The sequence below is a fragment of the Heliangelus exortis genome, chromosome 1 (genome assembly GCF_036169615.1).
Source record: "Heliangelus exortis chromosome 1, bHelExo1.hap1, whole genome shotgun sequence".
In the NCBI taxonomy this organism is placed as follows: domain Eukaryota; kingdom Metazoa; phylum Chordata; class Aves; order Apodiformes; family Trochilidae; genus Heliangelus; species Heliangelus exortis.
The window spans coordinates 90115254-90128829 of record NC_092422.1 but is presented as its reverse complement, the minus strand read 5'-3'; the positions used below and the strand labels follow the sequence as shown (position 1 = coordinate 90128829).

Sequence of the window (13576 nt, the reverse complement as noted above, 5' to 3'; positions counted from 1 at the left end):
TCTCTTCAGATCATGAAGGCAATTCCTGAGTGATCTCCCTGTCCCTTTCCTGACCCATGAGCCTTTCACTATCTTTTCTCTCCTCTCCACCTGAAGAGCAGGATGAGAGAGTGGCTTTGGTGAGCACGTAGTGTCCAGCCAGGGTCAATCCACCACATGACATTCAAAGCTTGGGTTTGAAACCCTCCATACAAAGGAGGGAGCCTGGATATTCACAATCATATCTGACTGATATCAACTGAGTGGAAGTGTTCAGCATTCCCATTTAAAACTTCAGCATCTACACTCTTCCCGAGTCCCTTTCTGGATCTTGGCCTTGAGCTCCAAAACCAAAAGCACATTCAGATGGCATCCAGTGACTGAAGTTTCTAATTCTTTGGTATTGGTGAGTCTTGGGGATCAAATTTCAGGATCGGTGTCTAAAGGTCAAACAGATCATTTCTGAGGGCAGTATCTTGTGAGTATCTTTCTGATGTTAACAGAGGCTGAACTTGAGTTGTCTTTGTTCAGTTCAGATTGAACATATCCCAAGTTTCTGTAATAAAAGCATGGACACCTTGATAACATGAATCCTGACAAAAGTAAGAAGGCAAACTTATAGCCCAAGCTGGAAACAATAATGATAAATAGCAGCAAGTTCCTATACTGAGAATAGCTCCACTTTTCACATACATTTGCTGACTGACTTGCAGCTCAGCTACAAACCTGCTGTTGTGAGTTTGTTGAGCAGTCAGTTACCAATACAAGCAAATGTCTTGTGTACTCATGCAGGATGTGTTTCAGTGGCAAATATTATTGTATTCTGGCAATTCCTGTCCAAACTTTTCAATTTCACTGCTGCTGGGGAAGTTCATGGTGATGAGAAGAAAAAAAAAACTGGCTTTTTAATATTGGAAAGTCATGAGCAGAGGTGAGGAACACCTCTTGCATTCTGCCTTCTGTGAAGTCAACTCACATGGGTACCTACACACCCACAAAGCCTTGACTCTGCAAGGGGCAAGACTGGGAGACTTGCAACCCATTTCAAACAAAACACCATGCCTTGCTTTTTGAACCAAAAGGAATCATGTCCTGTAGAACCACTCTAAGCTGCACTGCTGTGAGTACTCCACGTTGTTTTAAGCTGGTGGCTTGAAAAGCTGGCTGATACACATTAATTTGCAGGGCTGAGGTCTTAACATCACAAAAGTGACTTTCACTAGAACCTCCGCTTCCCATCTCCATCCCTTCTCCTTTGCAGTGATTGCCCCCATGTGAATAGATTATTCTCAGTTTCACTGTCCTTACATGGTAAAATACCTATTTAAAAGTAAGCTGTTACATACGTTACAAAGTGTCCAATGGACAAATGCAAAAATATTAAATCAGGATGTTACAAAAAATCAGAGGTACTGTACTTAATAAGAGCATATACATTTGCTTATTAATGTGCTTAGAGCGTAGTAAAACATCACATAATTATGTATAAATAGTGTTTTACATTCATCATTTGTAAATCATGACTAAATAATTTATAAACTTTACCATAAAGTATTACCAAAGTTCTTCTGACAGCCATTATATAATATATTGAATGCCAGGCAGCATAAAATACCACCAAAAAACAGAGAGATGTTTTTGCATCAGAATTCCTCAATTCCTCACAGATCCATTACTCATCTCCACCAGATTAGTCCCACTATTCATATAAGCTGAGGGCCACTGAGAAAACAAGTTCAAGTCACTGAACATAACTTTTAAAAAAGTAAATAAAAATACCTACACTGACCTTCATAATGTTCAAACGACTTCAGACAGATAGAGCAAAAATGCTCCACTGTGTGCTTTTCCTACTAGACTTTTCCTATTTCTTTAGCCCAGAAGCTTCCTCTCTGTGATTGATACATTCCCTCTCCTGTTCCCAAGGACAACTTTCACCTTTTAAACTATCTCCTGTAATTAAAAGAAATACGGTTTGCAGCATATATCAGCAGAAGCAAATGTTCAGTCATGAAAGTTTGGGCATCACAATTAATATCAATTATATGAGATTTATGAAAATACTTTCAGAAAATTCATCAAATTCCAGGTCCTGTTGGAGAAAAAAAAAAAAAAAAAAAAAAGTAAAAAAAAGTTGAGCTGAACAAAACAACTTTATTCTCCTTAGAAAACTGAAACTGAAAACCGGACCCAAACATGAGCATTCAGTGTTTTTAACTTAGACACATTTTTTCCAAATGTCATCCATTTGGATCAGTCCATCAACTCTGACAGCTCCTTCAGTGTTGCATGCCTACATTATCACTGTACCCTATGTAAAAACACTTTACATCATGTACACCATGTACTATTCTACATCATGTAGAGAAAAAAAATAAACAAATTTACTGGTTCTAAGGAAAAAAACAACCCTTATGTCATTTTCAAACAGCAGCTATTTTTCTGGATAATTATCTCAAGCCGGTTTTGACGAACTCTAAAAATGCTGTGTGAGTAACGAGACAGAGCACTGAGTTTTCCGTCCCTGCACTCTGATTAGAAATGGGATCCACACTCCAGCTGGATATTTCCAGTTCATACCCAGTAGAAACAGTTTTCTGTCCGATTGCCAAATGTTGTCCCATGTGGCCAGCAAAGGTTGGACAATAGCAGTAATACAGCTTCAAGTAAAGAGCTGAAAACGATCCCTTGTAACCGGCGGCCTCAATTCTGCATAGTTTAATAATTCTAGTGCCATGATTTAACTTCCTTTTTTCCTTTCAAGTATTCAGTGCAAATTAATCGTATTGTCAATGCTTATGTTTCCTACCTTACTTATTTGTAAGGACATGTTCAAGTGCCATACTAGAAGGTTGATCCTATGGTCTTCTACTTAACTAGTAATCCTCATGCACACTAGTAACCCCATTGAATATCAATATAAGATTGTGGTGCCAGGGAAAGTTAAACAAATCCTGAGGAATCTGTTTTATTAGCATTTATAGGATTTGTGTGTGTGAGCGTGTGTGTGTATACATCCACACTTGGGAACAGTAGTTACAGGGAAAAAAAATACAAGGGATTCCTCCGGGGACAATAAGCACTGCTAGTTCTGGAGCTCATACCAGTGCTGATGTTGCAGCCCGTAAATGTTAAAATATCTGATGATATTTTCTTTCCTGAGGAACTCGGTGGTATTTCTCACAGTTAATACGTTAGCTAAGCACATCAGACAAAAGTTAAGACCCGCACTGCTCTCTTAGCCCCTGCGCAGCCCTTTTTGTCCCCTTCTGGACCCGTCTAGCCTTGCATGTGTTACGCGGAGAAAGGCAGGGAAACTACACGAACGCGAAACACCAAATCCACGGCCCTGCCAAGGTGTTTGTCTCAAGAGCTGACTGGGTGGGACCGGGATCGCTTTCACGGACATGGGTGGACGGCAAGCCCCGGCCTGCCGCCTGCCCCTGCCTGGGCCCTTCGTGCTCACCTCCGTCCCCTCCGAAACACGACAACCTCCGCAAATTGTGCCCCAAGTCCCTCTGGAAACCCTCCCTCTCTGCCCCCTCCTCTGGTTCCCCACTGCGACCGCCGCCCGGGCGGGCTGGGAGGAGGGGGGGGGCCGGGAGGGGAGCGGCGGTGGGGCTGCCAACCCCGCTGCACACGGGATCCCTCCTGTGCCGGGACACACGCCTCCTGCCAGGCGCTATTTGTGTCTCTTGAAGGATTACAAAAGAAAATAAAAATTAAAAAGGCGTTAAACCCCTTCTCGGTTTGAGCTACTCCTTCATCAGCACATCCCTCGGGATATCGCCTCCGCGCTCCGGTGTAAAATAAGTCCCTCGGGCTTGTCCCCCGGACACGCGTGGGCTCAGCGCTCGGCAGCCCCCGTCACACCCCTCCCTTCGCGGTCGCCCCGTGGGTAACCCCCCCCCAGATACACAGGCCGTGGGGAGTGCAAGGGCTCAGCTCCTCCGCGCAAGCCCCGGTGCTTTCCGGCGAGCTGTAGCCCGGCAGTATGTGAGTGGGGACGGAGGTGCTGCGGATGGAGTTTGTTTGTGGGGTGGTGGCTTTTTTCAACACACATTTTCCTCTTTATTTTCAATTTTTAGTTTAAACATTCAGGTGAGAAAAAAAAACAGTAATGAAAGACGGAATGTTTATCCGCATCACAGCTCACCTGAGAAAGAAACGCTCTCCCTTTTTCTCCTACCCGGTGAAGAGCTTCCCTGTCGAACCAAGGAAAAACGTTGCTAAATTAAAGCGCTTCTTGTGTGCTCCCAATTTATGATTCAACGATAAAGTATAAGTGAAAATATTATCTGAACATTTATAATAATTAATTGGATTTTTTTCTTATTCTCCTTTCTTTATTTTCGTCCTGGCGTGGAGTTTCTTATTAAAACGGACGGAGGAAAGCCGTTCCCCGAAGGTCTCTGCAGCCACCTCGGACTTACGGAGTAGACTATTGCCAATCCATCTCGACAGGTTTGGGCCACCCCTGTAGCAACATATTTTTTCTTTTTTATCTGTCGGGATTTTGTTGCAAACATTCGCATACCTGCCCTTTCTGCAAACCGCTGTGCTACCCTCTCATTTTCCTTTGAGACCAAATCGCTCTTCCCTGTATTTTTCTACAGGACACAGAAGTGTCCCATTAAGTTTCCTTCTCGGTGTTAGCCATCGCGGAGCTTACTATACAAGACTCGTTAGGACCTGCCTTGAAACACAGTTAAAATATTTAATATTTTTCCCCTGTTTTGTTTTGGTTGGTTTTGGTTTGTTTTTTTTGGTTTTTTTTTTTTTTTTTTGGGGGGGGGGGAGGGGGGGATGGGGGGACGTCTTTTTTTTCTCTCTCTCTTTTTTTTTCTACCTCTGCTAATAAGTCCAGTTTCAATGGCGGGAGGAGGCTATATTGAACTTTGAGAATTTCCTCGAAAGGCTGAAGTTTCTTTTCGACTGATGTTTTTTCCTACATTAGTTTTAGTTTGTGCTGCTCGGCTAAAAGTCCAAATGAGAGTATGCTTCCGTAAAAAGAAAAACACAGCTGCGGGTTTTATCGGCGACCAGATCTGCCATTCCCAAATCTGCGACAAGTGTCTCTGTGAGAGGGGTACCCCTGCGAGAGGGATACGGGCTGCTCCTATTTTGCGAGTAAAAAGGACAGAGCAAGAGGGTAAAACGAGTGACATCGCCCTGGCTCCCCTTCGCAACCGTTTCTCTCGGATTTCCTTGACCTGGAAGCCAGCTCTAGCCTAAATCCCACCCAGGACGGCGGGAGCATGAGAGCGTGTTCCCGGTCCCCGCCGCCTTCCTTGGAAAAGCCGCTTTCCCCCAGGTGCACCAGACAAGGGACAGGCGCGGTACCGGGTACCTGACCCAGGATTTGGAACGGCACAAGAGGTCGTGCAGGCAGGACTCGAGGCCCGTCGGGGGCCGTTCTCCCCCTCTTTGCCCCAGGTAGTAGATGCAGAAGGTGCCCCAAGCTGCCTCCTCGCCATTCCCCGGGAACGGTGAGAAAGCTGGATTCCCCGGGAGGTTCGGGAGGGGAGAACCGGGATAGCGCTGCGGGTGCGGAGGGCCGCGCAAGTCCCGTCCGCGGAGACGGGGCCTCCGCCGGCGACGGGGAGGTTAAAGAGCGTGGCCTTTCCCTCGGCAACGCCGGGCCGGGCCCTTTCTGGTGTAATAGGATAATTACAGAGGGGCGGGCGAGCTTAAGCAAACACACTCGCCCGTCGGCCAGGCCTCTCCCGGGGATTAATATTAAGGACCGGTGCATTGTGTTTTGCAAACCGGCAATCCCAGCCCCTTCGGAGCCCTCTCCGCGTCCGCGGTTGTGAAGCCCCATCTCTCTGAGCTCTGCTCGCCGCTCTGCCGTGTCCCTCCTTTTCTTCTAACCGAGGGTTTTCTCCTCACTGCTTTAGTCGCCGGCCGAAGCCCAGCTCCCCCCGCCCAGTCGGGAGGGTGCTGCAGCCACGCGTGTCTGCGCGCAACCGGATAGTGGGACAGTTTTTTGCAAGGGACGCTGGGCAGGGCCAGTTGTCCGTGGGAGAAGGTGTATGCGTGTCCCTACGTCTGTGCTACCCCTCCACCCCGGAGAGCGAAGTGCTCCGGTCGGGTCGGAACAGGGCCGGGCACGGCGTGGTCCTGTTCAGACCGGGGTTAATCCTGTCGCTCAGAACTTGGCTCTGGCGTGGAGGGGAGGCACGAAAATTGTTTTTGTTTTAGCGACCGCTGTGACAATCTCTGCAAAAATGGCTCCGAGCCCTGCGGTTACAGACCCGTGAGCTCCGTGTCTCCCGGCGCTGCCCACGTCGCCATACGTGGGGCCGTCTCCGGCACTCTGCCGCCTGAAGGGAGAGGGAGAAGGTTCGGGAGGGACTCAAAAAAAGCCCGGGAAGTTTCTTCACCTTCCCCCTGGGGAGCATCTTCGGGGTCAAAGCCTGGTCATCAGCTACCGAGCGTGCAGCGGAGAGTCACGTCGGGCTCTGATGAGCCGGTGTAGCACCGGCGGGGAGAGCTGCGGGGCTCCTGTGAAGTGTCTACCGCCTCGACCCGCGTTTCCAATCTCACTGCACCCAGCAGGGCTAGGGGCCCTGTGTATATACATATATTATATGTATATGTGTGTGCATGTGTGGATTTTTAAAAGTACTCATGTGAGTACGTGTCTATAAACATGCATACACATTTATATATGCAGTGTGTGTATATAGTATAAATGTGTGCAATACATACGTATGCATGTGCGTATGTATGATGTACATACATACGTGTGTATGCAGGTGTATCTTGGACCTTAACCCAGCTCCAGAAAAACAGAGGAAAAAATGCTGGGGTGACTTAATGGCGGCTCAGTGGGTCTGGTGAAGGAGGGCCGCACACATGCCCTTGTCCCGGCTGCAGGGTGGTGTTACGAGCCCCCCGTGAGCGGCAGTAGGTTACGGGGCAAAGGGGGTCGCGGGTTTCCGCCGAGGCTCCGCGGCCGCTTAGGGAAGTCGGGGGGAGAGGGCTCGGGCTGCCACAGCCAACGGCCCCCCCGCTCCTGGCTACCCTCACCCCGGCCTCCCATCCCACCGCAAGTGCTAATTGCGGCTCTTTTCTGGCTCCTCTGTATTTGGGTCCCTCGGAGGGCGCTGCGCGGGAGGACACGTCACGGATACATTATCCCCTCCCCTCTTGAGGCTCTCCTGGCTTTCTGCAGCCTTTGCTAAAGAATTAACCGAAGGGTCCACTTCAGAGCTCCTTCTGCCCCTGAGAAAAAAAAAGGGGGGGGGGTGGGGGGCGGGTAGGGAGGAAAAAAAGAGGAGATATCGGTGCTTTCAGGCGAGGAGTGTGGCGGCGAGGATTTCCGAGAGAAGGGGAATTCTAACTTTGATCCTTGCCGTATGGTGAGGATCGCTGCTACTTGCAGGAGGTAAATGTAGCAATTGAAACTGTGCCTTTGAAAGGCATGTCTGCGAGAAAGAGCCGCTGCTTTGCTCTTGTAATCCGTCACAAATAATTCTAATACTACTACTACTAATAATACTACTAATAATAAAAGAAACAACTCCTGATCTTGCAAATTATTTTTCTTTAAAAGGACGGGAAAAAATCAAACAAACCCAAACAATTAAAAAAAAAATCGAACCTGCGCCTTTGCCAGCGCTCGGACTTGTTTGGAAAGAGACAACGCTGAAGTGGCACTGGTCCCGAGGAAAACGGATCCTTTAATTTGACTCCGCATGAGAACCACATTTGGAGCTGGGCGCAGCGGCCGGAGCGGCGGGACCAGACCCGCAGCCAGAAGCTCCCCGTGCCCGCAGCCCCGCCGCCACCCCAGCTCCGCAGCTGCCGCTGCAGCCCCGCCGGGCTCGGCGCCCCCCGTACCCCGGCGCTGAAGCAGCCCCTCGGGGACGGGGTAGAACATCTTTCCGCTGCCAGACCAGCCGCCGCCCGCAGAGAGCTGGCCGAGAGGGAAACGTCTGAAGGAATTGCGAGCTTGTGTTTTCGGAGCACTCCAGTCATCAGCTCCCTCCGCACCAGCTTTGACTTTCGTTTAGCTGAGGGCTGCCTTGCCGGCTCATCGTCTCCTCGGCATCTCAGGCTCCGGGACCAGATTATTTTGCACCTCGTTAAACGAGCAGTTCGGTCTTCCTTCTCCTTTCTCTCTTTTTATTTTCCTTTTTTTTTTTTTTTTTTTTTTTTTTTTTAGAGGCAAATTGTCCAAAAATGGTTCAGCCTGCTTAGCCAAATGATTTCTTGCGTGGACACTATTTTTTTTTTAATTGTTATTTTTGGACGGAAAAGCATTGAGTAGAAGAAATCCTTCAGTGAAGGGAACCCAGTGCTTTGCTCTCCGTTGAGGGGAAGATCCGATTCCAACTGCAGGCAGAGGACCGTGTAGGTCTTTCAGTCTCGATTTTGAAGCTAGCTACTGCAGTGTCAGAGCAGAACTGCCTTCTCCCGAGCCGCTTGCCTGCCGTGGTTGTGGCTCAGAGATTGTCTCCCCCCTTCACGCACCAGTTCTGTTGGTGCTGGGGTTTTTTTGTTTGTTTTATTTGGTCGGTTTAGCTTTTTTCCCTCCCCCTCCTCCCCCTTTTTTCTCCCCCTTTTTTTTTTTTTTTTTTTCTTTTGTGGGTTTTTTTTTGTTGTTGTTGTTGGTTGGTTGATTTTGCGTTTTGTTTTCAATTCTTATTTTATTTTGTTTGGGTGAACTCCCTCCCTTCTTTAAACGAAAATACTAACCCTGAAGCCGAAATCCATGCCCCCTGCAATTCGGAAGAATCGGGTCTAATATGCCAGTGTCATCTTCGCCTTGCAGTAGTCGCGATGAAGGAAAAATCCAAGAACGCGGCAAAGACTAGACGGGAAAAAGAAAATGGAGAATTCTACGAACTGGCCAAACTCCTGCCCCTGCCCTCAGCCATCACCTCCCAGCTGGACAAGGCGTCCATCATCCGCCTCACGACCAGCTACCTGAAAATGCGAGCCGTCTTCCCCGAAGGTAACCAACACGGGAGGGACTGTCTACCTCCCTCCTGGCCCGCACAGGAGGGAAGGGGCAGCGCTGTGGCCCGAAAGAGTGTGTGTGGGGGGAGGGGTACGGGGGACGGACAGACATAGGATGGGACGGGGGACACAACGTACCCCGAGACTATCCCGAGTACCTACGTCCTGTGAGGAAAGGGGATTCTTGAAGGGTCCCACGGCTGGGTGGCAAAAGGGGGGCGAGCGAGGGAAAGCAGCCGGTGGTGGAAAAGGACTTTTCCCTCTTGACTGGGAAAAGGAGGAGGCAGCGCTGCGCTGCCCGAAAACCAAGGCTTGCCGCGGGGGTGGCGTACGGAAGACAGGCTGCAAGTAGCAGCTCTGGTCCTGGGAGGCCTAAACCCGAAAACAACTCGCCGCGGCCGCGCGTAGGAAGACCAATCTCCCGGGAGCTGCCCCCGGGGGTACGGGCTGCGCGGGGATGGCGACCGGGGGTTGCGCCGGGCTGGCGGCCGAGGAGGGGGTGGGCAGCCCGAAGGCGGCGGCTGCAGGGGAGAACCCTCCGGTTAAGCCTCCCTTTCTCCTTCCCCCTCCTTTGCCGCCGGTTTAGCTCCGTCTGCTCGGGGGTACCGTCCCGAAGCGATCTCCTCTCTGCTCCGCCGTGCCCAGCATCTGTAGCCCCAAGAGGCAGCCGCCCCTGCCCCCGAGGAGGCCCCTCTGCAAGACGCTCCTGCAGATGACCAGGCACGGCCTCGGGGGAAAACAAATGGAGTGGGTGTTATTGTTGTTTTGTTTTGGTTGGAGTTTTCTGAAGGTAGGGAAGCAGGTTGGAAAATAAGTCGCTGTGGCTTGGCAGCGGGGCCCTCCGCCTCCTCCTGGGGCCGGGGAGAGCAGGGAGGGCCGGTCCGAGCCCAGCCTATCCCGGAGCGGAGCCGAGACCTCACTGCTCCCCGGCCGGAGCCGTAAGGAGACAGGGCTGTGCGGGGCGGCGAGAGCCAAGGGCTCTTGCAGTTCTTCCCAGAGACACGCAGCCACGAGGCCTGACATCGCTATCTCCTTTCCCCGGGGTTTTGGTCCAGACCGCCTCGACCACCCTAGCACCTAACCCCGAGCGCCGAAAGGGAGCCCGGCTGGGGCTGGTTTGGGCGAGGGGAGGCAGCTGGCTGGCACCCGCGGGGAGCCATAGCCCCCTCGTACTATCCGTGCCGCCGCTGAGGTGATAGGAGACATGAAATGAAACGCTGGTTAGTGTCTGCGAGTAGCTAAATAAAGCCCAGATCTCCACTTTATCATTTGTTTGTGCCTCTTCGTACGGGAAAGTGGTGAAAGAATAGGCAAATTCCGGAGTGAAAGGTCTGCTCTCTCCGTCGCGGTTTCTAAGGACCTTTATTAAAAGTCTGCAAATTAAAAAAAGAAAAAAAAAAAAATTATATGTATATATATATAAGTAGCAAGGGGTGGAAATAACCCCACTCCTAAAACGATAAAAGCTTACCGTTCTGGTCATCTAATTCAGTAATTTCGAGAGCAAGTACTAGCAGTATTACAGAAAGCCAGGACTCCTTTAGAGTGCGCTCCCCAAGTACGCCGAGTTACCAGAGCAAGGGAAAGCGAGGCGCTGCTCCGCTGCAATTTCCAGCCATTATCTGCCATCGGGAAATGTCCCCATGAGAAATAGCGCGTCGTAATTTGGGGGGCCGCTCGCTGGTTCTGGCTCGGAAACATGCCCCCGAATGCCTTTGATTTAGAATGGAAGGAAAATGGCACTTTTCGAGATGTTGCTGTATGTGTCCCTGCTTTTCCAGCCCTACTGATCCTCCAGAGCAACAAGACGACCCCGATAGCGTGTTTATAACCACAGCTCGGGTGTGTTTTATGTGTCTGTCTTCCTTAAACAGGCCGGGCGTGCGCTTCCGCACACTCTGCTTATTAAGAGTAACGTTTAAATGCATACAGCGAATTCCTGATCTTTCATCGTCTTAAGTACGGATGGAAATACATTTAAAACCAAAGCTTTCTACCCAGGGATGACAGCACGGGGAAATAACAGCCCCCGGTCCCAAAGCCGTACGTTTAGTGCCTGGGAGGGTGGAGAGCAAGGGGGAAAACTGGAGGGAGGCAGCAGCGGGCAGTGCCCTCTCCCCCGCCGGATGCAGTAAGGGCTCTTTAGTGCCTGTCGGGGGCTGGGGGTGGGGTGCCTGACGGCACACGGCCCCGCATTGCCCCTCTCTTCCCTTTCCCTCCGGATCTGTGTGCGGAGGGAGGAGAAGGGGGTCCTCTCTCCTCATCCCTCCCCCCCACCCCCCTTTTGCGGCTGGTGGTTTCCAGTTGGCCTTACTGGGAGGAGGAGGGGAGAAGGCCAAAAAACCCGAGAAGGCTGCCTGGCACGACATCCTAAACTCTGGAGAGAGCAAAACCTGGGGAAAGGGCCCTTTCGGGCATGCTAGACCTGATGGATGGATGGGAGTTACTCATGCTCGAGGTCCTGTGGATTTAAATGGGGGTGGGCACATAACAGGCTGCCTCGCTACCCACCAGCCCCTGCTCTCACGGCAGTGGGAGCCGAGGTCCCCCGGGAGTCTTCCCCGGAGATGGTGCCGCCGCCTCGGGTCCCGCCGCCCCAGCCGGCACAGAGGCATCACCGCCGTAAGGTTCAAAGGATTTTACTTCTTCCAGCCGGCGGTGACGGGGACACAAACACACACACATAGAGGCCTGATACGCCTTCAGTATGTGTGTTGGACGAGGGGTAGATGCAACCAGTGTGATCACAGATGTTGTCCAGCTATAAAACTGGCTTCCAGATCTGTCTAGACTGAAGGGGAAGAGAGGGAGAGGGCTGTGCTTTTAAAAACTCTGGTGGATGGCTTCCCCACCCGCATTATTTCCAGAGAGAGCTGACACATGCTTTAGGAGAAGTTTGAGACCCTCACCGAGGTGTTTGGTCCCAGCGCTTGGACGAGTCATGTAAGCGGGTTCAGACAGGTCTCCTCCCTGAGCATCCCGGCCAGGGATTTCCTGAAGATGCACATTTTGGACTGAACTCACTGATCTCCCCACAGAGGCACCCTATCAGCCTCAAAGAAGTGAGAACGAAAAGAGATTTATATTCCATCTTCTTTCTCTCCTCAAAGTGCAAGCCCTGCAAAGCACAGTTTTGTGCTTTAATATCACAGATTTTGCCGTGCGGTTTCACTCTGACCTTTAGATTCATGAATTAAAGTCCAGGAGACAGTAACCTACAGCCTCCCCCGAGCTTCTGCTCTGTAAGATGGTCTTTTGTGTTTTGATTTTTTGCCAAGACATTTGTTTCTGTAGAAGAAAAATACACCACGGGACTTCTGTCTTGACTGGCAGTATTTTATTTTTTTTTTTTTTCCTAAAAACGAGTGAGCGAAAGAAATAGACGCTAGAAGGAATCATGTTTAAAAACCGCGATTCTCTTCCCTCCGGTTATGGCAGACTGGTTAAATCGCGAGCTTCTCCCTTTCCAAAACTGGCATTAAAAATGCACATTTATGGATATTTAAACAGGATGGTAACGAGCTAATTATCAAGTGACGTGAAAAATAATGTGTGCCATACAAAATAATCTGAATTACTCAGCGGTCGATTTTAGATCTTTTCCTTATTCCGAGATGCAGACAATATAAATTATACAGAGTTTTCGGTCCCTATTTAAACCTGAATATTAATGTATATTTTAAAAAAATAAAATCAAGGCTAATTGCAGCTCTTTCATCTAATTTTCACGTCCACTCGGAAGACCTGCATTAACTAATTAAATAAATAAATAAAGACCGAGCCAGCCGCGTGAATAATCCCTCTTTGTAACCCTGCCTCTATTGTAATAACCGCTAATAGAGGCATTAAAGGTCTTACTAAGACAAAAGTGCCATTAGGACTTCCCTGGAGCTGCATGGCCCTTCCCAGGCAGCCGTGAGGTGCAGGGACGACCAGGGGTGGTGTCGGTCCGGCCTCTCACGCCCGGAGAGGAGAGAGAGAGGGAGGCAGAGAGGGCGGGGGTCACTGCCGTCGTAGTTGTGGCTATGCCACGGATCTCGCTATTTTGTCGTGCTGCCTGTTTCGGGCCTATGATCTGGCGCTTCGCAGGGAAAAGCTGGGCTTGGGTTTGTCTGGCTGTACTGGAGGTTTTGTTGTTCGTTTTTTGTTTTGGGGTTTTTTTGTTGGTTTTTTTGGGGGGGGGAGGGAAGGATTGTGGGGTTTTGTTTGTTTGTTTGTTTTTCCTATGGTACTAAGCCTTTTTCCATTTTCTGGGTTTTTAAATTTCATTATTATTATTATATTGAATTTTGCGTCATTCCCCATCACCCAGCCCTCGGCCACCTTTCCATCCTGTGACACTGAGCTCTCACAGAGGAGGCGGGTGGGCCAGCACATCCCTGTCGAAGCTAACACAGCCCTGCTCCTTCCCAAAGCAACCACGGGGTGGGAGCTGCCCCCATCACTAGCAGAGGTTACCCCCGACACAGCGGACCCAGGGCCTCCCAGTCTGTTCCAGACACGACTTGGCCCCTCGGATCACAGCGGTGTGATCCACCGTGCCGTCGGGTTTCAGATACCTCGGCCGCCGCTGCAGATGGGGTTTAGGACAAAGTGTCCGTGACCCAGAGCCCCAGTGTCTCACGGA

At 50.2% G+C, this 13576-nt stretch overlaps 1 protein-coding gene and 1 long non-coding RNA gene across 5 annotated transcripts in view; both read left to right on the top strand.

Annotated features, from left to right (window-relative positions):
• The first annotated feature begins 5720 nt into the window (after positions 1-5720).
• LOC139805635 (uncharacterized) lies at positions 5721-6649 on the top strand. Its single transcript, XR_011729999.1, has 2 exons — positions 5721-6028; positions 6184-6649. It is a non-coding gene; the product is annotated as an uncharacterized lncRNA (long non-coding RNA).
• Positions 6650-7254: 605 nt separating this feature from the next.
• SIM2 (SIM bHLH transcription factor 2) overlaps positions 7255-13576 on the top strand; it is a 61811-nt gene continuing 55489 nt past the window's right edge. Inside the window, exons 1-3 of one of the 4 annotated variants that reach the window (XM_071753316.1) lie at positions 7255-7372; positions 7541-8083; positions 8762-8944. In XM_071753316.1, the coding sequence (XP_071609417.1) occupies positions 8770-8944 (175 nt within the window). In that variant the 5' untranslated portion in view covers positions 7255-7372; positions 7541-8083; positions 8762-8769. Of the gene's footprint in view, positions 7373-7540; positions 8341-8761; positions 8945-13576 lie in introns of those variants that run through there. The other 3 variants (XM_071753307.1, XM_071753323.1, XM_071753331.1) reach the window with 3 other exon arrangements.